Source organism: Strigops habroptila, chromosome 1, assembly GCF_004027225.2.
Source record: "Strigops habroptila isolate Jane chromosome 1, bStrHab1.2.pri, whole genome shotgun sequence".
NCBI lineage: Eukaryota > Metazoa > Chordata > Aves > Psittaciformes > Psittacidae > Strigops > Strigops habroptila.
This window is the reverse complement of record NC_044277.2, coordinates 109,545,685-109,569,667: the sequence shown is the minus strand read 5'-3', so window position 1 is coordinate 109,569,667 and position 23,983 is coordinate 109,545,685. Positions and strand designations below refer to the sequence as shown.

General features: G+C 40.0%; 1 protein-coding gene across 1 annotated transcript in view; it reads left to right on the top strand.

Moving 5' to 3' along the window:
- The first annotated feature begins 7,451 nt into the window (after positions 1–7,451).
- Positions 7,452–23,983, top strand: part of PITRM1 (pitrilysin metallopeptidase 1) — a 29,568-nt gene continuing 13,036 nt past the window's right edge. Inside the window, exons 1-14 of the mRNA XM_030479532.1 lie at positions 7,452–7,596; positions 8,000–8,102; positions 8,945–9,051; positions 10,020–10,171; positions 10,600–10,714; positions 10,828–10,924; positions 11,316–11,476; positions 12,682–12,808; positions 13,415–13,503; positions 14,064–14,192; positions 15,985–16,098; positions 16,518–16,614; positions 21,424–21,558; positions 23,612–23,750. Coding sequence (XP_030335392.1) covers positions 7,550–7,596; positions 8,000–8,102; positions 8,945–9,051; positions 10,020–10,171; positions 10,600–10,714; positions 10,828–10,924; positions 11,316–11,476; positions 12,682–12,808; positions 13,415–13,503; positions 14,064–14,192; positions 15,985–16,098; positions 16,518–16,614; positions 21,424–21,558; positions 23,612–23,750 — 1,612 coding nt within the window. The 5' untranslated portion in view covers positions 7,452–7,549. The remainder of the gene's footprint in view (positions 7,597–7,999; positions 8,103–8,944; positions 9,052–10,019; positions 10,172–10,599; positions 10,715–10,827; positions 10,925–11,315; positions 11,477–12,681; positions 12,809–13,414; positions 13,504–14,063; positions 14,193–15,984; positions 16,099–16,517; positions 16,615–21,423; positions 21,559–23,611; positions 23,751–23,983) is intronic.

The following is a 23,983-nucleotide window of genomic DNA, read 5'->3' as shown; positions in this document are numbered from 1 at the left end:
TGAAAACTGTAAGTAAAATGTGCATGATAAAAACCTTGGGTCAGTTCTGTAGCCTTACTTAGGTAAATCTCCCAGCGACACATAGCAGAAAGCCACTGCTGCAGGAGTAAAAGCTGCATGTACCCTGGCTGAAATGCAGCCCAAGCTGCAGATGTCCATCAGCAGGCATGCTCTTCTGCTTTTCTTGGGGTGCAGAGGGGTGGCAATGGTAGTTGTGTGCCTCTCCTTCCAGGTGGCTATCATCATAGCTACAGATAAGTAGAAAGCACCATAAAGAACAGCAGTGTTGGAGCAATACTTCACCGGTGTTTATTTCATGAAATGCTATTTACTTCAGTATGACTGACTACACCATATGTAATCAAGCAGAAATTGTCTGACCCATGGGATTTAAAGATTAACTGAAAACATGGTTGCTGAGAAAATTAAAAAAATATGCACTGTCTTCAACATTTCTGAACTGCTTTGACTCTGAATTTTCAGAACAATGACCTGTATTCTAAAGTTCAACTTCAGTGGTACCAAATGATGGTGTGAAATACAGACATTTAACATTCATGTCTAGAATTTGATTATAAGAGTTGGCCAACTGCAGCACCATGTAGACATTAAAAGTGGAAGATACAGATGGTTTCTGCTTAGCATTTGTTTGTAATAATAAAGTGTAAGTCAAGTGCTGCATTTTAAACAGCTGTCTAAAAGCCAGTACACAATCTAAAACCAAGTACAACTTAAAATATAGCACTGCTTTTTCACAGAATCAGTCAGTGAAACGGAGAATGTTTTGACTACTTTAACTTGATATCATTTATACATCTTGGTTTTCTAAGAAAATTAGACTTGCAGCTCATGCTTTTCCTGTCTATCATTTAGTTCCCCTCTCCTCTACCAACTGAGTAATTGCAGTGGAACCTGATGAGAGCAGAAGTCCCAGGGATATTAAATTCCATGTTTTGTTAAAAGAGACAGATGAGCAGCAGAAAAACTTAAGTGCTCAGATGAGGGAAAAGCAGAAGAGCCCATCCATTATATGTTCAGTTTGCTGAGCACTCTATCCACGCATCACTCCAAATCAGCTACAGCATATGATTGCCCAGGCGGCCAAGAAGGCCAAGAGCATCCTGGCTTGTATCAGAAATAGTGTGGCCAGCAGAACTAGGGAAGTGATTGTTCCCCTGTACTCGACGCTGGTGAATCTGCAGCTTGAATGCTGTGTTCAGTTCTGGGCTCCTCACTGCAAGAAAGACATTGAGGTGCTGGAAGGTGTCCAAAGAAGGACAACAAAGCTGGTGAAGGGTCTTATGCACAAGTCTTATGAGGAGTGGCTGAGGGAACTTGGGTTGTTTAGTCTGGAGAAAAGGAGGTTTGGGGGAGACTTTATTGCTCTCTGCAACTACCTGAAAGGAGGATGGAGCGAGGTGAGGGTCAGTCTCTTCTTCAAGCAACAAGTGACAGAACAAGATGAAATGGCCTCAAGCTGTTCCAGGGGAGGTTTAGATTGGATATTAGGAAATATTTCTTCACCAAAAGGGTAGTCAGGCATTGGAACAGGCTTCCCAAGGAAGCTGGTGGTGTCACCATCCCTGAAGGTATTTAAAAGATGCATAGATGTGGCCCTTAGGAATATGGTTTAGTGGTGGACTTAGCAGAGTTAGGTTAGTGATTGGACTCAGTGATCTTAAAAGATCTTTTCCAACCTAAATGATGCTATGATTTTACACTACTAGCACAGGCAATGCAAAATCATAGTAGGGATGAGAAGGTCCTGAGGGCATTGCAATATGGGGACAGATAATGGCGAATTGCTCAACTTCAATGTAACGGATGTAGCCAACAAGAAACAGTATTTGGTTATACCTGCTGGTCATGTGACAACTTGTGTAAGCACTTACTTCTTCATGTAACACACTTCCAGTAACACCTAAAGTAGTCACAGATGCAAATACAGCATTTTCATTGCCACTACTACTTCGATATGTCAGAATATATCCAGCTGAGTACAATAATTGTTAAAACAAGCATTCAAATAAAGAAGGTTGAAGATTAGTAAAGAATTGCTCCTCTGGCTATTGGAGTACAGACCCTGGCTACATTGATCTCTGATGGTTTAGATCACATAAATATTAATTCACTTTCAGGCTCTCTTTTCTCAGGCTTTCTTTTGGAGTGAATAACCTAGTCCTGAAAAAAAATCTGTTGAGATTATGGAGACAGTTTGCTCAAAGTTCTCTTCTAACAGGCAACGGGAACACAACTTTACTGGGTTAGGCTACCATCACCTTACCAACCCTTCCACTTAATCCTGAGGCTTTACAACTCAGATTTCTTTAAGGACTTTTTCCCACACATGGAGGGATGCTGCCCAGTTTCATATTACAAAATCACTACCCCAGTAAACTGTGTTACAGCTCTCTAACTACTGCAGGTAATTTAAACTGAAATTCCCCTCAGCTATATCTTCGGGCCACACAGGGACCAGAGGAGATCGAAGGTTTCCGAAGTGCAGACCGAAGGTCCTCCAAAGTGTGGACATTTATTTTTATGAACTTTCTCTGGCTTTGCAATTCGAAGATGCTTTTTACCATGGGGATGCCCTGGTACTCTGACACTTAAGTATGCTAAAAAATGCAAGAAATCTGAGGGTTAAATATTTTTTCTCCCCCTTCCCTCTTTCCCCCAAAATGGAACGTAAGAGATAACAAGAAAAAAATCTTTCCAGTATGTGGCAGCTGAAATGTAAACAGATGCAGAGCAATTTTCCAGCTACTCCAGAGAGCATCAGACATGGAAAGATCCCACTTCTTCTCAAAATACTTGTTTCACTTGTACTAAACTTAGGCATACATTTCATTTTTTTTCCATTACTGCAGCTCCACAGGATCTAGCATGTGGTTTTTCAGATATGGGCAGTGAGCTCACTTAAATGAAATCTTTACATAAACTCCCCATCTCCTTTATGCAGATGTTGTTCTTCCCACACACAAGGAGTACGCTTAGGCCTATATCTATGCTATACGTGTGTCTGCACTGTTAAGGACTTAATAACAGCTCTCTGTCAACAGGGTGACAGGAGCAAGACTGAGGTATCTTGTTAAGAGCTATGTGAGAGACCACATCTGCACAGCATTAATCTCTATTCTGGCTTGTTTCACTTCGGTGCAACAAAGAAGTTTAGAAATGAAATATAACCCAATTAAGGCTAGAAGAAAATTCACAAAATGTGGATCACTCTGCAGTATCGAGAACTTGTTTATCTTCTTGGTGTTGTGGACTATAGTTTATTAATGGGTCTGAGCCAACAACAGTGGAATTTCTCAGCAGTGAGGCTTTTGGTTTTCTTCTGTTCGAAAAAAATGGACTCTGATGTAACTCACGATTACCTGTGTTATGGCTACCTTCCTACAGCAAGTAACATCACTAATGGTTAAAGTGGAAATATTCCCAAATTGTTTGTAAAAGGATGAATTGAAAGACTGATATGAATATGTAAGGATGCAGCTGAGAATTTCTGGGTATTACAAGCAGCAAAAGTAGATCTTCCAAATAGAATCACCTTAAAAAAAAGTAAGTTATAAATTTTTAAGCCATACTGTATGGAATAAACTGCTGCCAGTTTGCTAATTCACTGTTTATGTTACTCCTGAGATTCATACTCCTTCAGCTGTCATTGTTAACAGACACTTGTGAAAGTAGGAAGGAAGCAGAAAAACAGCAGCAGTACAACCATAAGCTTCTGTCTCTACCTCTTACTTGCAATCTTGTCTGGAAGAAAACATGGACAGAGTAAATTAGGATGTGTGCTGAGGCCTAGGAAACTTATCTCTCCATGTGGCTTTGTAAAATATTGATTCCAGTGCCACGCTGAATGTTGGCTGACACCCTTGGTGCAAAACCTTTGGCTTGCAAACATTTTGTTATTGATAAGAATACATTTAAAAATACAAATGCACATGAATAATTTTGAAAAAAAATTGTTACACAAGCAAAAGGAGCTAGTAGGGTTCAGTGATGTGATGGTACAGCTGAAGCTGGGGTTGGGTTCTCATCCTCTCAAAGACCATACCTCTTACCAGACCCTCTCTCAGGGAGATGATGGGTGGTGATTGTAGGGACCCGGGGAAGAGAAGGGCTGGCATCTGAGACGTGGAAGTTCATTCTTCTCAACTCAATGGCTGCCTCACCACTGTCATGAACTCCCTTCACAGTCTTTACTCATGGCCTTCAAAAAATGGTTGACAGGGCCTATTTTGGCCACTGACAGCATGATTTCTGATATACCAACTGTACCCCCTTTAAATTTCTATCTTTCAGTAGACCCTGAGCACAGGATTTTTTTCTTTAATCTTTTGCTGACTTTCATAAGGAGTTTTATGTTGCTTTTGACAACATGTAGCACAGGGCTGGGCAGAAAATCACTGGTCTCTCCCCTGGCAGGGTGAAACAGTCCCAAAGGAAATAATTTTTATTAACTTTAGCTCTGGGAAAACCCTAGCAGAAAGGTGCAAGCACAGCCTATGCTCCATGCAAGGAAAAATTTTGAGATCCGAGCATGCTTGGTAGAGGACACCATAGAAAATATAGTTTTCCAGCTGTAACATCTACTAAGTGTTTTTCAGAGATTTTACCTTGGAAAAATTTGGGCCTTGTCCATGAAGATAAGAAAAGACACACTTGACGAGTGGGGAGGGACCAACCTCTGTGGCAGAGGATAAAGAATGAAGCTTCTTAGTTAAACACAAAATAGAATTTTCATCCTTGAACAGTTTTAGCTGATTTTTTTTAAGGAAACAGCTTGTATCGGCATGGGACTCTTTACCTCAAATATTTAATTTAGATAAATTTGTAAGTGATTGAAAACAAAATCTTTTAAAGGAAAGTAACACTAAGTAGAGATATCTGCCTAGTCAAACTCTGAGCATTAAGCTGTCATCTCATTTTCACCAGCGGAAATGCTCTTTGAAGTAATTGTAGTTATGTGGAATTTATTGCTAAATAACTGAAAGCAAAATCTGGTCATGGTAATCCAAACGGTTTTATGTGATTTATCAAGACAAGTTGACCAAGACCACTTTATGCTTGTTATGCTTTTACATGGCAGTGAGTTTTTTCTGAATTATACTTTTCTTCAGATGCAAAAGACATGTTTATAAAATTATATACATATATATACACAGACGTATGTGTGGGCCTGTACATTCACAAAGAATATGGTGTACTATTGTCACTTTACGAGTGCAGCAGTAATCCTATACAGCAAGAAAACGACGAAAAAATAGTGTAACAGATCACTGTCTGTTCCGTTTCCCAGAAGAAAAGCTCTGATACACAAAATACATCAAAGATAACAGCAAGAGAAAGAAAAAAAAAAAAATAAAGTTGTCTGAGGGGTAGTATAAAAGACTTACATTTAAATTTCGGAATGATGTTTTTGATGTATTTTGAACCTCTGTCTGCTCAGATTGCTTAGGTTTGTGAAAGGTTGCCTGTCAAACGCTATGTCAGTGATATGAAAACAGACAGCCACTAAATCATCCTTCCAATATAAACATCAACTAAAAATAAACAAATGTCTGCAGCAGAATGCCAGCCTGATGTTCCATTAAGATGAATGTTATAAACCACGAAGCAAACTAAATATCGATGACAATAAACCTGTAAAAAGAGATGGAAGCTTATGGTCAAATCAAGAAAATGTTAGCAAAACTATGGAACTGAACAGTCAATAGAAAAAACAGTATAGTCTTCTAACATAAAAATTGCTGCACATTAACTCTGTCGTGACTAATAATAAACTGTAAGTATATGAAATATTTAGAAATATTTGAAAATTGAATCGTACAGTATAAACTCCTGTTTCTATGTGAGAGGTACTTCTTTTCATATATTTATTCTTTTGAGAACATTGTTCATTATTATGTTTATGTCCTTGGTTGCTTTTAGCTTGAAAATATGTAGAAGCTTCCATCAAGACTGGTTCTTCATGCTGTTAGAAACATACACTTTCTGGAAATATACTGAAACCTATACTGAAAAGAAATGTATACTGGAAGCAACTCCTAACAAAGTGGTGTAACTTGAATCTAATCTGAAACAAATGCAGAAAAAAGGGACAAAACCCACATGAGGTGAAATGGCACAAGGCAGGGAGAAAATCAGGTATAATGAAAATAGGGAGCAAATTGCATTTGCCAGGACACAGCACCTAAGCTTTATATGGCAGTTACTGGATCTTTTCACTAGCCTTAAAAAAGAATGAGAAAGGTATGTAATTAAGATAGATGACAGGTCTTATAGGTTAATGCACAACATCCAGACTTTAATGACAGCAAGTTATTGGCTTTTTTATTTAATTTAAAAATTAATGAAATGGGAAAATGGAAAACACAAATGAGAAAAACAGAGGACATGAATGGCGCTGGAGAGACCAGAGACATGCAGCTAGCGGGGCGATGGAGGAGGATGTGCTTTAGGGCAGCGCGCCTGGCAGGCAGGGCGGGGAGGGCAGAGGGCAGCAAGAGGGCCGAGTCACGCAAAGACGATAAAATCCATTATGTGACAGACGACAGCAGCAGCTGGAGGCAGACAACTGCATGCCAAACAGTGAAGAAGGGGAAGAGGTCAGGCAGTAGAGACAAAAATTCCTGGGATACTTTAAATTCCTATTTTTTTCAGTTAACATCATAGCCATAGAACTGGAGATAAGCTGCATTGGACGTGCTGAGCACCTGTTGCTCAACTTGGTTTTGTTTAAAATCCCACGTAGCCTCCTCTTTTGGCATCGGGCCTCATATCTAAAACAGATAATCAGGCTTTCATGCTCAGGAATGAGAGACTGGTAATTTGGTGGCCCAGTTTCGCAGATGCTGGCCTTCTGGGAAACCTCATGGACATGTGATGTGACATCAGTTACCAAGTTACTATCTAAAAAACATATTAGTTTGAAAAAGAATAAAAACCTACGCATGTACGAGCACTTTCCTGGCGGGTACAAGGCCATCCTGTGAATCTTCACCAAGCTCCTTGCATGACACCGGCTGGGAGAAGTACATCTGTGTCTCTGCTAGCTTATCTAACCCATGCTGCCCCTGCAGCTCCCTGGCCTTGTGCAGTTGATAAAGGCTCTGACCACAGAGACACAATTGCAGCATTAAAGCCTGGTTTAGCTTCCCACTTACTCCTGTTTACTTTGCAGATTTTCCTCACAAAATCTTTGCATAAACATACTAAATGCATTGGCAAGACATGGGCACGGAGAGATGCAGCCCTTGAAACGTGTGTATCTGAATTGCTGGGGTTGAGCACCGCAACCCCCCAGCAGCTCACAGCCGATAACCCCCACTGCGGCCCACCCCGGGTGACCCTGCCGCTGCCCGCTCACGGGTCGGCTGCCGCAGCGCGGGGCGGACCGCGGACGGGCGGGCGGAGCCTCCCGCCGCCGCCAATGCGGGCAGGGGCCGCGGCGCCTGCGCCGGTTTGGCGGTGCGGTCCGTCCCGGTCCGTCCCGTCCCGTCCCGTCCCGTCCCGTCCCGTCCCAGTGAGGCGCCGAGCCATGTGGAGCCGCTACCGGGCGGCTGGATTGTTTCTGAGTCGCGGCCGGTAAGAATGGGGAGGGAGCTGGGGGGAGCGGGCGGGGGCTTCCCGAGCCTGGCCCTGCCGCGGCCCCGGCGCTGGCACGCCTAGGGGATGGCGGCCCGATCGCCCCTGTCCGGGGCTCGCCGCGGGCCTGGGCGCGCTCCGCACTACAGCCGGCTCCTTCGCCCTCAGCCCAAGGACGGGGAGCGACGTGCCAGGTCCCTGGCAGGGAGCAGAGGCGCTGTGCGGGCAGCTGTGCGGCCCAGCTCCACAGGACGGCTCCTCGCTGCGGGCCGGCGGGACCCCGGGCCGGGAGGCAGCCTGCTCCCGGCTGCCCTCCCAGCGCCGCGGTGAGCGGCGGTGCCTCGTTCGGTGTTGTAGCACCGCCGGTGGGAGCGTGTTTGTCTAAAAGGAAGTGTTCTTTCAGGTCTTCGAATCGGAAGTCATGGAGATGGAAGAGCGTGTCCGCTAGCGAACGAGCGCTGCAGTACCGGGTGGGCGAGCAGATCCATGGGTTCACTGTAAAGCAGGTGAGCATCGACTTCCACCTTGTGCATTCTCAGTGTGCGTATAGATAAATGTTCTCTTGGCTGGAAAGTACCTAAATGAGGCCAGGAGGCTACACACTAAATATTGACATAGATGCTTTGGGTGGTCAGTTAAAAAATGATACAGTCGTTACTTACAGTTGTCTCTCTGCAACCACATCCTTTAGGTAACATTATCGCGTGTTCCTGTACTGATCTAACTCTATTTTAAAGTAAATAACACACCCCAGGAGTTTGTGTGTCTGCTGCACATGCTGAGCATTTGTTGTGGTCTTCCAAAAGACCTGGCAGGTGACAGAACTTCACTGTGTGCTGCTTTATGAAATATATTTAACTAATATTTTATCTCCTAAGGTGCTTCTAATACCTTTGTTAATGACCTGCAGTGGGAATAATATGTCAGATTGCTTTCTGAAAGTAAAAAGCGGAAGCAGAGAGTAGAGGTAATTTGCAAAAAGTGACTGCTAGTGACGGAGCTAATGGTAGAACTGGGTTCATTGATACTTCTTTTGTTGCCCTAACCACGGGCATTTGAATATATGCCTTTTCTTTGTATTTCAGATAGAATTGTTCTGGTCTGTATATCTATACCAGAAGAGTATAGTTCTCTGGTTGTAGTCTTGTTTTCATTGGTTCTTAAAATAGGATTTTTTTCATTTACATACTTATTTTTCTCTCCCACGTATCATAGGAACAAAGAATTTATGTAACACTGTACATGGCAGTATTATATACAGGCTAAAACTCATCATTGCTTTATCATGCATGATTTATTTGACCTAGTTGCAGTCACACTGTAATGCAGATGTTTTCTTCCAATGCAGGTGACATCTGTTCCTGAGCTGTTCCTCACTGCAGTGAAGCTTAGTCATGACAGAACAGGAGCCAGGTATTTACATGTGGCCCGGGAGGACTCCAATAATCTGTTCAGGTAAAACATTAATACGTGTTTAGCACATTCTATCTCAGCATCACCTTGTGGTTTCTAAAGTGTAATCCAGCTTCATATCTGGATTTTTCTGTGATAACAGAGGATAGTTCTTCCTTTGTGGGACTTGCTTAGAGTTTTTCACATTGGAATAGGTGTCATGAGGTCTGTTGTTTAGTCTGCTGCTCAAAACAGGGTCAGCACTTAATTCAGGTGCAGTTCCTCAGACATTTATCCAGGTGGCCTTGAAAACTTCAAAAAATGGAGATTATGCAACCTCTCTGGTCAACCCATTCCCAATGTTTGACTGTCCATATGGTGGGTTGTTTTTTTCTTTAATATTGAGTTGGAACTTCCCTTGCTTCAATTTATGAACGTTGTGTCTTGTCCTTCCATCAGGCATATCTGTGCAAAGAACCTGTCTTCATCATAACCTTGCAGGTATTGGAAGGCAGCTATGGAGTTCCCTTTCTACTTCAGGTTAAATGATGCCTTTTCTACTTCAGGTTAAATGAGCCCAATGTCCTCAGGCTCTTTTTGAAGGGCATGGCTCCAGCCATCTTTATGGCTCTACACTAAACTACTTCAAATTTCTTATAATTTCTTTTGCATTGATGAGCTGAAAACTGGACTTTCTGATAAACTGCCTTATAGTTACAAGATGTAGACCAGTTCTTTTTTCCATAACTTTCCATGAAGTCTTTTTTCTGAGCCATTTGGGTAAAAGTGTTTAGTTATGTGCTGAAAAATTTTGTATTAGCTTCACAAATAGAAGTGCATAGGTTGTGCACCCTCTGAAAGAGGTGGCTGAGCACTCAAGCGTCTTGAGAACTCTAACTCTGCATCCTGCTTTGTGTCATGTCAGTTATTAGACAGTGATAATGTTCCCATAAATCACAGCTGCAGATAAGAAGTGGGTGGACTTCTCATCAGAAATAACAACATTCCCCTCTGTGCTCTCTGTCTTGCAGTATACAGTTCCGAACCACTCCAATGGACAGCACTGGGGTCCCACATATTCTTGAGCACACTGTGTTATGTGGTTCTCAGAAGTATCCTTGCAGAGATCCATTCTTTAAAATGTTAAACAGGTCACTGTCCACTTTTATGAATGCATTCACAGGTGAGCCTAGAGTAAATAATAACAACACTTGAAGTGCAAGAGGTTTTATTGCAGTAGAGCTGTCTGTTGGCTCTCTTCAATTTCCCTTTGAAGAGCCATTATTATTAAGTGTGAATGTTGTGAGATATAAAAGAACTAACAAAGCAAGGCAACAAAATAGTTCTTGTTAATTTGGTACTTACAAAGTCCCAATAGAGCTGGATCTGTATAGTATACAACAATGCATTTAATTATATGTGGCAAAAGCAAAGTTTTCATGGCAAAATAATTGCAGTGTTAAACTTCTGTGTATTCCTCAGCAAAAATATGTTTCATTTAGGAAGTTTATTCTCTTGCAGTTATTTATATGGATGAGAAGTAACAAATGAGGGCAAAATGCATCTTGGACTTTCTAAAACTCTGATCTTTTAATGTTTATTTATATGCAGCTAGTGATTACACACTCTACCCATTTTCAACACAAAATCCCAAGGATTTTCAGAATCTCCTGTCAGTGTACTTGGATGCAGCTTTTTTTCCATGTTTGCGACAACTAGATTTCTGGTAAGATGTGGGCAGCTTAAGGTGTATGCAAGCCTTATATTTAAAAGAAAAAAAAAGGAAGAAAATAAAACCAAAAGCTTCAAACTCCCAACACTTCCTGTTATTTTTTTCAGGCAAGAAGGGTGGAGATTAGAGCATGAGAACCCAGCTGATCCTCAGACACCTCTAGTCTTCAAAGGAGTTGTTTTTAATGAAATGAAAGGGGCATTTGTAAGTTCTGTGAATGTTTGGTTTGAGATCTTGTACATGGTGGTTTAAGCTGTGGGTTATCGATGATGTTATTGCACCGGAGATTTCCATTCCTCCTTTATGAAATTTAAGTCATCAGTAAAGTCAACGATCTATTACATGGTTATTCTTAATGTTAGCATGTCAGAGGCTTGATTACATATAAAAGAGCACCTTGTTAATGGATTTTGTTGTCAAATTTTCTTTTAAATTTAAAACATAGCTATTTATTAAAGTACGTGGGACTACAGAACAGAATGATCATGTGAGGAGTTCTTATCTGAGTTAGAGCTCTGAGATCTTATTATAGAGCACCTTTCATTTTTAATATGTTTTGATGACTTCTACTAAAATGTGGTGTTTTCCTCTTAAGACAGATAATGAGAGGATATTTGCACAGCACCTGCAGAATAAAATCCTTCCTGATCACACATACGGTGTAATATCTGGTGGAGATCCGTTATGTATTCCTGATCTTACATGGGAGCAGCTTAAACAGTTCCATGCCACACATTATCATCCAAGCAATTCCAGGTATCTGAAATTTGTGACTAATATTCTAGGTTATGTAGTGTGTTAGCACTTTGTGAGTATGTTTGTGAGGGGAAAACCAGCAATATAGTGTTTCCATTCACATGGCCAGCAACGTAGATAACCTGTACCCTACAGCAGCTAGGACAGCACTGAAGCAAGGAATTTGCCCTAGGAAAAGCAATGAGGGGTGAATTGGAGGCAGGAAAGAGAGAGGTGGATGACTTTCTAGAGTGCATTTGCCTGCCTGATTATGAGGATTTGTTTGGGGGATTTTTGTGTGCAGATGTTTCACCTTGAACTCATATGGGTTGTGGGGGAAATGGAACATACTAATAAATATTTGGCAATAATGTTAGGGCGTTATGATACACGCAGTATAGATGAGTCTACAGGTTCCTGCCCTTCTTGAAGCCAACACAGATTAAGTTATAAAAAGGAGATAAAAATGAATGGCTGTTCATTTGCTCCTGGATCACATATTACTGTACCAGGTTCTAAATAGTGGATATTCATTTGAGTCAGATACTAATTCTGTTGGTAGTAATAAGGTATTTAAGCTAAAAGTCATTTTGAAAGTGATATGCAGGGAAATCTATAGTGTTGTTCTTTCTTCTCTACCAAATCAGTAGTCAGTCTTAGTCTGATTAATTCACTTATGGAACATCAACTTGTGTCATGATCATGAATGACCACCCTTTGTTTTTCTCATCATCCCAAGTATTGTACTGTACATGTGTTTAGATTTTAATTGAGGAGTAAGATTCACCTGAGACATACCTTGTGCTCATGTTTAATCCAGTGGAAGTCATCAGTATTTCTTATAGGCATGGGAACATGGTTGGTGGGCTGACCTGCAGAACCCAGCCATATTTTATAGATCAGTCGAGATATGGATAATTGTGTTTTATACATTATGTGTGAGGACCATAAGAATTTTGTCTTCTAAACCTTCAGAGCACTGGGATTCTGGCTTCAATTATTAATGCTTTTTTCTTGGAAGGTTATATATTGCTGCAACTAAACGAATTGTAGCTTTTTGTGGCCTCCAAAGCATAAAACAGAAGCTGGAAAATGTGTGATTTATCTGAGTTTTATGTATGTGGCAAACTGGTGGGTCTTTAACATAGGAGAATATAATAAAAGCTGTTACTGTAAATTTCATGTAAAATCTAATACTTAATGCCAATTTTTAATTTGAAATGCAGATTTTTCACTTACGGTAATTTTCCACTCGAGCAACATTTGAAGCAAATACATGAGGAAGCATTGATAAAATTTGAAAGAATCGAGTCAAATACTGACATCCCAAAACAGAAACTCTGGGAAAAGCCTGTAAGTAAGAATAAAAAATAAAATATAAAAAAAACCCAAACAAAAAAAAGTAGTACACATGCAATCTTGGAATTGCAGAACCTGTGTATAAGTGGTTAATATTTTAGCCCAGGCTATTGGAGTTACTTTTTTGTTTAGAAGTGTGTTCATGTGTAAATGAGCTGAAATATTTTTAGTTCTGGTTACAACAGGGAAAAACTACACTTACTTTTGATTTTCAGTAATGTAATGATTGCATGCCATTGTTTATTTTTCTAATTTCCAGTTTTCAAGTCCTTCAGCATTTGAAGCTTTGAAGCTTTTATTAATGGGAAGCATTTAGTGCTACTAATAGAAATACTGGTACTTAGTGTCAGAAAATATGCCTTCTAATGGTACCTAAACTCTCAAACATTGGTGTGAAAAATACTTTTTTTTTTTCCATTCTCTCCCTCCCCCTTTTTCTCCCTGGCTTGTCCAGAAGTGTAAGCATTTCTTTGAAACCCAGCTCAGAGTGTTAATTATGGCCGGATTTTCTTGATATATGAAGATGCAAGCAGTCATTTTTTATTTGTAACTTCTGCTCTGAGTTCAGTTTTCATCAAATGTATTTATTATACTTTACAGAGAGAACACAGTGTAACATGTGGCTTAGACTCATTTGCTGCGGATCCTTCCAAGCAGACAATTGTCAGTGTCAGCTACTTGTTGACAGAGTAAGTGTATCAAAATGAAATTCTGAATCAAAGGCTCATTTTAGAACTTCAGGCAAGGTGCACCATGTTTCATGTCCTCTAATCCCTCTTCATAAATGTCATCTTTAAGGTAAATAATGCCATGGGAAAGCCAGACAAATCCTGCTTTAGTAAATGGAAGATTAATTGCTAAGCAGAATTTTTCCTGTCTTTTTCTTTAGCAGATGGATATGAGGAAAGTCACGTGTTAAATTATAGAACTGTTCAGTGGATTAGGCTGTTGGGAACAATGGCTTCCTGTCTTTCAATTTCCTGCCATGTGCAAGCTTTTCCGTATGACCCTGCTGCTAACTTTACCCTTGCAGCCTAATTCAGCTTGCTTTACTGCTAGTTACAAGAGAAAGATGCAGAACTTTCTTACTTCCCTAAGGTTTGGTGCAGTGTTTATAACTGACAGTCATTTCTCCCTTGCACTCTCTGCATTGTTTTGTAAAAATAATTCTTTTGAAATGAACTCAGTGATGCTGGGTGTCACATGTTTGTAGCTTGATGGTTTTTAAGAACTATTAATTTGTCTTCAGTATTACAGACACTTTTGAAACGTTCACGCTAAGCCTGTTGTCGTCACTGTTGGTTGATGGGCCAAATTCTCCTTTTTACAAAGCCTTAATTGAGTCTGGTGTTGGTACAGATTTTTCTCCTGATGTTGGGTAAGTGTTGCCATTTACATTTCGTCACTATAAGCAGTATTAGGAAACTTAAAAACTAGTATTAAGTTGTGAGAAGTCATCTCTCATACAGTCAATTTACACTAGAATAATATTTTAATATTAAAACATCCTAAGAGTTTATATTGCTGAACTATAAAGCATTCTCAAGTGTAATTTTTGGCTTGTCAAAATAATTTGATAGAAGCTATATTAGTTTAAACAAAGTTGTACTGTTTAAAGCTTATAAACAAGAAAAATGGGTAGATAAGAGTATGGTATACATTCAGTGTCCTAATTTGCTTGGGGTTTTCGTCTTGGCCATTTAGTACTACTCAGAAGAGTTTGCTAGCTCTTCTCTGTGCTGTGTTACCTTTGCTTTTTTGCTTTAATTCTGTGATTTAGTAGTAGGTAGGTTTGGCACAAATGTGCTTTTGTGCCATTAGCTTGCCGTCGCCTCGATACAAAAGGGTATTTCTGTCAGCACTTACTTATTCAAACTGTAGCTCTTGCAGCCAGTCTGAGCAAGCTGTCTGCTGCAGACTAAGGGTGGGTGGATTGTCTTCACTTAACTACACACTCAGCTGCTCATTGTAGTTTGCCTTTATCATCAGCAGAAAGCAAGCAGCGCTTTCAGCGTGTGAGTCATCTGATTTTTTTACTTCATGATGACAAAAATCATGCCTTTGTCTCCACTGACTGTCTTAGGTGTTTGGTTGGGAAACCTTAATATACTCGTCTATGATTTTAATGTCGTACTCTGCCTGGCTTGAACTGTCTCTGCGTGAAGTCATGGGCTTCCTGCAAGTCCCGTGTCATGCATGACAGTGCCATGCAGGCATCTTAACTTTACAGAGCATGGCAGTAGAAATCTATGCTTAGACACTGAAGTAGTGATTCAGTTGTATGTTTTGTCAGCTGAGCCTCTTCCAGGTTGACTACAATAATATGAGGTTGAACTGTATAGTCAGTTGGCTTTAATTTGCCTTAGTGACTGTGCTGATGGATCAATGTAGAAGAATAAGTTTGAGTCCAGAGATCAATATTCAAGAATCCAACACCTGAGTCTGCCGTTGAATTCTTTCTGCCGTTTTAAGACATGGAATAGTGGGTGTTTAGAGTTTAGATAAAATTAACTGTCCCAGCCAAAACCAGGACAATGCTTTTTGTTTGTTGGCTTTGGTTCAAACTGCTAGGTGTTCTGTGTTTGTGCAAGCGTCCATTTGTCTCTCTAAAGATGAGTTCTTAGGATTAACCCTGCCTGACAGTTTGGACAAAATTATCTTCTATGGTTTTAAGTACTATTGGAAAATAATTGCAACAAACATGGGACGCTTTGTTCACCTTCACCACTTACTTTACAAGCACTGCTTTAAAAGTACGATTCCACTCAGCTGTGTAAGTAGAATGCATGTTTGGCATCACAAGCAGCTAAAATTTTCACCTTAAAACCAGAGACTTCTTTATGTGAAAGTACTTACATATGGATGGCAAGATGAACAGAAAAGACCAGCTTTTAGACCAGCTTTTCTTCCACAACTGTTTTTCTTTCTCTAATATCATATGCTGTATGTTTTCTTAACAGTGGCTGCTACTACTGAAACTGAACAAAAAAATGCTTTTAAGTTCCATTTCTTGCCTCTTTGGTAATTATTTTTCTTTCTGTCTAGCTTTTAAAATCCTACGTGTGTGTATGTGAAAATGATGGGTGTTTTTCCCTTTCTTTTGCGTTTGTTGGCAGGTTTAATGCTGAAGTTATAGTACTTCTCTCTGAGTTGAATATGCTTTATTCTAGGTTTAATGGCTCAACAAGAGAAGCTTATTTCAGTGTGGGTCTACAGGGTATTGCTGAAAGAGACATTGATACTGTGAAACAGATAATTGCCAGAACAGTTGATGAAGTTATTGCGTGAGTAATATTAAATTTTTGAGAATACCATTAGTTCTTTCCTACAGTCTTTTACAATTAGATATTAATAATGATATACAGGCATATAATAATACAGACATATATATAATAACATACCTTAAAAATTTAGTTATATTAAATGAAGTGCACCACTGCTCAATACTATCAAAACTTGCATCTGCTACTTCCTCTAATGTAGCATATTCATCAGCATAACCTTCAGGAGTTTAATGATATTAGTGCAGTTTCACTAAATGACACAGCATGATAAGATTATTTCATATCAATTCTAATTCAGTGTAGAAGACATTATGTTGTAGTGCTTCCTTTATTGATGTTATAGTTCATTTTCATAACTTCACTTAAAGTGATTAGTGTTAATGGATATGATTTCCTTCTCTTATCACCCTTTCCCAAAGGAAAGGATTTGAGGAAGATAGAATTGAAGCTCTACTTCACAAAATTGAAATCCAGCTGAAGCATCAGTCTACAAGTTTTGGACTTGCCCTGACATCTGTAAGTCCATATATGTGCCTGTGTGAGGTGTTTCTTTTAGGAATGGATAAGAAATCTACTGTCTATGTCTTACAAAAATAGGGGGTCATTTTGTAACTTCTAACTTAAGGGCTTTTTCTTTGTTATCTCAGGTACATCTTTCTTTCTTCTTTTCAGTAGCCTTTAAGCTATCACTGGACTCCATACCATATGACTTAAGCAGGCAGTGAACCTGTTCTTTTTGCCTGAATAGTAGCTTTAATTGCAGTAGCGCTGATTACTTCTGCAGGAGGCTGCCATACTGGCTCTTGTAACTTTGTGTTTTAGCTAGATGCCTATGTATTTTTAAAGATCAAATAGAAGGCCCGTACTTTTCTATGGAATTTAGGGTTGTACTGCTGTAAATTAATTTCAAGATTCACAAGTGAAAACACACCAATTTTTGGCCTCAAATTTTTATACTAAAGCTCTATCAAAATTTGGTACAAAGCTGTTACAGAAAACATGTTCCACAGCAGAATGTGGTGTCTTTGTAAGCCTGCAAGTCATTGGTAAATTTGGGAACGAGTTAGCTGCAGTATTTGCAGTCAGTTTGGAAATCAGGGCTTCCTGCTGCCACTTGTTCTCCAGTGTCCTCTCTTTTTCTGCTCTGCAGCAACTTCAGTTGCTTAGCAGCTCCTTTGCTTTCTGTCTCTCAAGTGCTCATCATCTTCAACATGAACAGGAGTTCATTCCTTTGCTTCTTTACCTAAATTTGTGTGCCAGAGCCCTGGATTAACATGAGACTTATAGATGGGAGAGCACAACCAAGAGCTGTTTCAAATCAGATTGCCATACAATGAAACAGACAAATTGTGGATGTTTAATTGCCTGTCATGTTTCATTGTAGGATCTGGAAAAATGTGGCTGACTTTGATAGCCAGCGCTTCCTAGCATGTCTTCATATTGTGCGAGTTACTCTGTCTGATGAAATATTTACACACATATTTTATCTTTCAACAGTTTTAAGTCCTAAAGTTGATTCAACTATTAGGACTTAATACTACAACAGAAAGCTCGTAAACGTTTGTTGCTTTTAAAGACCAGTCATGCAGCATTTGGTGTTAATACTCCCATAGAGGAGGGTTATACTTCAGTTTGCTTCCTTGAGGTCATGTTTTAGAAGTTGACCTTGAAAAGGGACTGAAAGGCACCTAGTTATAACTAATCATGGAATCGTAGCATGGTTTGGGTTTGAAGGAACGGTTAAAGATCATTTGGTTCCAGCCTCCCTACCATGGGCATGGCCATCTTCCACTAGATGCTCAAAGCCCCATCCAACCTGGCCTTGAATGTTTCCAATGATGAGGCATTCACAACTTCGCAGGGCAACCTGTTCCAGTGTCTCACCACCCTCATTATAAAGAATTTCTTCCTTATGTCTAATCTAAATCTACCCTCTTTCGGTTTAAAACTGTTGCACCTTGTCTTATGAGTACAGGCCATGGTTAAAAGTTTCTGTCTTTCATAAAAGCCCCCTTTATATATTGAAAGGCCACAATAAGGTCTCCCCTGAGCCTTTTTCTTCTTCAGGCTCAACAACTCCAGCCGTCTCAGCCTGTCTTCACAGGAGAGGTTCTTCAGCCCTGTGGTCATTTTTGTGGCCCTCCTCTGGATCTGCTCTAACAGGTCAATGTCTATCTTGTGCTGTGGGCCCCAGAGCTAGATGCCGTACTTCATGGGGTTTCATGAGAGTGGAGAAAGGGAGAGAATCACCTCTCTCAATGTGTGGACCACGCTGCTTCTGATACAGCCCAGGATATGATTAGCTTTCTGGGCTGCAAGTACACGCTGTGGCCTCATATCCAATTTTTTATCTACCAGTATCCCCAAGCCCTTCTCTGCAGGGCTGCTTTCAAACCATTCATCACCCAACTTGTACTGATTACTCGTCATTGCCCCAGCCCAGGTGTAGAGATGCCACCAGATTAGTGGGCCACTATTTGCCTTTTGGCTATCACAGGTGACAGCCTGTGTAATTTTAAATGTCATGTGGAAAAAAATTCCCTCACTTCCATGTTGTATTCCAGTGCTATGCGAGCTTTAAAATTAGGACTTCCCTGTGTGTGATTTATTGGTTAAAACACAGCACCATAGGTGAACCATTGGTTGAAAGGCGGGGCTGAAAGAGTCTCAGTAAATGGGGTAATGTCTGGCTAGTGGCCAGTCACTAGTGGTGTTTCCCAGGGCTCAATTTTAACGTCAGTTCTCTTCAATGTTTTTATCAAAGACCTGGACACAGGAGTCGAGTGCGCACTAAGTACATTTGCTGGTGATACTAAATTAGGAGGAATTGTTGATTCCCTCAAGGTTAAAGAGGCCTTACAGAGACATCTTGATAGATTGGTGTGCTGGGCAATCACAAACTGTATGAAATTTAATAAGGACAAATGTGGATTCTGCACTTGGGACAGTATAATCCTGGATGTACGTGTAGATGGGGGATGAGTGTGGAGTGCAGCCTTTCAGAAAGAGCCTGGAAACATTCAAGGTCAGGTTGGAAGGGGCTCTGCACAACCTGATCTAGTTGAAGGTGTCCCTGCTCATTGCAGGGGGGTTGGACTAGGTGACCTCTAAAGTTCCCTTCCAACCCAGGCTACTCTATGATTCTATGATTAGAGATCTGGGGTTTTTTGTTGGTGGTAAATTCAGTATGAGTCACATAAAGGCAAAAAGGGCCAGTCATATCCTGGGGTGCATTAATGACAGTATAGTTAACTGGTAGAAAGAAGTGATTGTCCCACACTCAGCATTGGTGTGGTGTCACCTTGAGTACTGTGTGCAGTTTTGGGCTCCAGAATACAAACACATAACAATATTAGAACATGTCCAGAGGAGGGCAGCAAAGATGCTGAAATGAGTAGAGGGCATGACTTATGGGGAGCTGCTGAGATACTAGGTTTGTTCAGCTTAGAAAAGAGGAGACTGAGGAGTGACGTCATTACTGTCTATAACTCCCTCATGATGAGGAGAAGAGCAGGAGGTACTGAAGTCTTCTCTCTGGTGTCCAATAATAATAGGACAGGAGGAAATGGCTTCAAGCTGCATCAGGGAAGTACAGAGTGGATATTAGGAAAGAGTTCTTCATGGAGAGGGTGGTTAAGCACTGGAACAAGCTCCTCAGGTGTACTGGTTTGGGCTGGGCTAGAGTTAAATGTCTTCATAGTAGCTTGTATGGGGCTATGTTTTGGATTTGTGATAAAAACACTGCTGATTACACAGGGATGTTTTAGTTACTGCTGAGCAGTGCTTACACTGAGCCAAGGCCTTTTCTGCCTCTCACCCCACCAGTGAGGAGGTTGAGGGTGCACAAGGAGTTGGGAGGGGACACAGCAAGGACAGCTGACCCCAACTGACTCAAGGGATATCACATTGTATTTGACATCATGCTCATCAGTAAAGGTGGGGGGAAGAAGGAGGAAGAGGGGGATGTTCATAGTGATGGCGTTTGTCTTCCCAAGTAAATGTTACACGTGATGGAGCCCTGCTCTCCTGGAGATGCCCGAACACCTGCCTGACCACAGGAAGTGGTGAATACATTCCTTACTTTGTTTTGCTTGCATTTGTAACTTTGCTTTACCTATTAAACTGTCTTTATCTCAACTCATGAATTTTCTGACTTTTACCCTTCTGATTCTTCCCCACATCCCGTGGTGAGTGGAGGGAGTGAGCAGCTGTGCAGGGCTGAGCTGCCGGCCAAGGTTAAACCATGACACCAGGAAAGTGGTCATGGCCCCAAGCCTGTCAGTGTTCAAGAAACGTTTGGGCAGGGCTCTTAGATACATGGTTAGGCTTTTAGGTTGCTTACTGAGAACCAGAACTGGGTTGTTGTAATGACCCTATGGAAGCCTCAGATAAGGAGGCTTTTATTTCAAAAGGATTAACTTGAGTGTGTTCTAAAAGAATATTATTCTTTAAAACACATTAGGGAATTTCCACAGAATAGATAATAATAGATATTACTGAAAGAGTCTGGAAGGCTTCTGATACCAGCTTGTATCTAAAGCAATAAGAAAAGGTGGTTTTGACAGTTCAAACGCATTTGTTTTCTATATGCTTTTAAGGGCTTTTCGCTTTCATATGTGTCAGAATTTTTTTATTTTATCTTGGTTCATTTTTACCCCATCAGATGGGGTAGAAATGGAGAAGGTTTTGATAACTTGCCCTGTGATGTGTTTGAATAACTTTCAATAGCAACTTGAGCAAACTTAATATTCTCAAATTAAAGAATAAAACTAGAATAAAAATCCTTCCAAAAGAAATTTCCTGGGGATATTTCTGGTTATTTAGTGTCTTCTTTCTCCAAAGTCCCAGCTATGTTACGTGTTTGAGTTACCTTATTATAAATCATTTCATCTGTTACAATAAATGGATAGACTGTAAAATTTATGTACTGCTTTGTCTCTACCACCTGTTTCTTTTTTCCTTTTTTCTTGGGCTGAAAAATGAATTAATTTTAAATGGGAAGGAGGAAAGAATATTATGATAGATTTCCAGAATGCAGATATACACACGTATGCAAAACAAAGAAGGAAAAGGAAAAAAAGAAGGTGGTTTGATATGGTAAAATTAGAGGAGAGAATAGGGGACAGATGATGATGGACTATAGTTCTTTAATCTGAACAAAGATTTCAGCTGATTTTTCTTTTTTTCCTCTCCAGATATATAGAACTACTCATTATATGTCTGCTATTCAAATATAAATGATAAGGTGGTTTTGGAACACAGGTGTTGTCATTGTAGAAATGCAGATGGATTGTTCTGCTTACCTAATTAATCTTTCCTACTCAGTATATAGCCTCCTGCTGGAATCAAGATGGGGATCCAGTGGAGCTTCTGAAGATTGCTGATAAAGTCTCTCGGTTCAGGCAGTGCCTTAAAGAAAATCCCACATTTCTTCAGGAAAAAGTTAAAACATATTTTAAGGTAGGCAAACTTACAGACAAGTATCTTTGGTGTTAATTTTTAAATCACAGTCTTAGCTTTAAAATTAAACTCAATGGTAATTTCTTATAACCATACTGCATATTTTCAGATGTAGATGAACAGCAGCACTTTTAATGAGGCATGTTAACTTGAAATGGTTGAAGTGGAAAAAATTGTCTGGTTGGACATTTGAAAACATGCATATTAGAACATTAATAAAACACCAGCGTTTTACTGAACTGTGAAACCTGATGCAACATGAGTGTTTCCTAATGAGAAGCTCAGATGTAAACAGTTATAGACCTAGTTATGTGTTTCTTAGTATATTGGCATAGCAAGATGTATCTCTTTTTCTTTGAATAAGTAAGATCATTCTAGTGCTTGTCATGTTCACTGAACTGCTGTCTGAATTGTGTTGTCAGTGCCAATTGTTTTCTGTTCGTTTTCTTGTTTTGCCCTCCATACATCCTACTGGAGTTCTTGAAGAAGTAGAAATGGTGAAGGCATTGTAACATTGAATGGTTCTGAAGACCTGAACTAACTAATGTCAGAAAGAAAAAAAATCCAGTAATATCAATGCAAACGTGGTTTGGCCTTTTTTTTGGGGTTGGGGGTTTTGTTTTTTTTTTTTTGTTTGGTTTGGTTTTTGTGGGGTTTTTTGTGTTTTGGTGTTTGGTTTTTGTTTTTTTTTTTGTGGTGGTGGTGATTTATTTTTGGTTTGCCTTTTTTTTTGTGTGTGGTTTTGCCTTTTTTTTTTTTTTTTTTTGTTTTTTTGGTGTCTTTTTTATTTTTGCCTTTTTTCCAGTCAAATTGTTTAAGCTTTTCTGAAGGGTGGATCTATTATAGGTAATTGCCAACCTGATGTAATAGTGAGTGGGTGCTGGTTCTCCTATACTCAAAGACAACAAGAGGCGGTGGCATCAATTGAAATCTGTTTTTCTAAAGGCATTGTTAATGTCTGAAAGTAGTAGGGAGTTGTTAAGGTTTTGGATTTTGTAGGGAATAAACACAGGTTCAGTATTTTTGAGAATGTCCTTTATTGTGCAGTTCTGGCAAGGGGACTAAGGCAAAAACATGACTGGGTAGGAAGCAGTGAGAATAGTTGGGTGTTCTCACATCAGAAGATTACACTCTGTTGTACATCGTGCCTAGAGATTAATAAAGCAGGAAGGCTAAGAGTGAGGGAGAGAATACTGTTCATCCTGTCCATTTTACTATGCCTGGGTAATTTTGCGTTTCCCTCTTCAACTCCATAGTCAACCAGGTTTCCATAGTCTTTGCACATAAGCATAGGAGAGATACTCATAAAACAGAATCCGGTTACATTGTCCCAAAGTGTCTGTCAGTGACAGATGTTGCTGTTTGACTCCTACTTTGAAATTGACAGTTTTTGAGGTCACTGTCATTTGACTGGCCTCCCGGTATTATATAAAATGGAAGCTGCTTGAGTAATTTTGTTACTAAAATTCCATGGTCCGGTATAAACAAAGAGAAATTCAACAGCAGTTGTGACACTTGCATAACGTAGGGAGTTCTCCGGCAGTAAGGCTGATGTAAAGCATTTCTGAGCAGGACGAGGCATGCACATTTTGCATCATATGGAATCTCTGTGCACTCAAGCTTGGGCAGGTTTAAAGAGGTGTTTAATGAAATCCTCCTGCATTTAACCAGATTCCGCATCTTAGAACATTCTCCAGATAAAACTTGGAGCATGCTGCTCTGTAGCGTTACGTACAGTTGTTTAACTTTGATTTAATTAAACTAACGAGTACTGTGCGCTGTTGAGGGATTCTGACTCTATAGTAAAGCTTCACAGAAGGTTGTTCATGCTTGTTCTTGTGGTGAGCTGCCTCTCTTCCCCACCCTTGCAGCAGGCTGTTCTGTATGAAATGAAGAGTTCAGATTGCCTGTTTGTGATATTTTTGATAATATGCAAGCCAAATGATGCACAGGCTGTTTTTATCCACTGCCGATGAAGCAACAATCTGTGGCAAAACAGGAGGCAGATGCCCTCAAAATTAATAATGCTTTGTTTTGTGATACGTTTCTGCAGGATAATCCACATAGATTGACTCTGTCAATGAGTCCAGAGGAAGACTACCATGATAAACAAGCAAAACTGGAAGCAGAAAAGCTGGAAAAAAAGATCAATGCTCTTTCCAAAGAAGAAAAAACCCAAATCTTTGAAAAAGGTTAATGTGCTTTTTCATATTTTCACTTGGGTAACTGCTTAAAAACACAGCCAGTTCTTTTAGCTGGTGCTCTGTAGAATATCTCCAGTTGTCAGGCACTCACCAGCATTTGCTTTGAAAGGGATGATTTTTTTCTTGGAAGTTTGTGTATATGTGTTATGGGGCTATACAGTACAGTGTTTACACTACGGTATATAATTGGTATGTTCCATTTGTTTTAACACACAAAACCA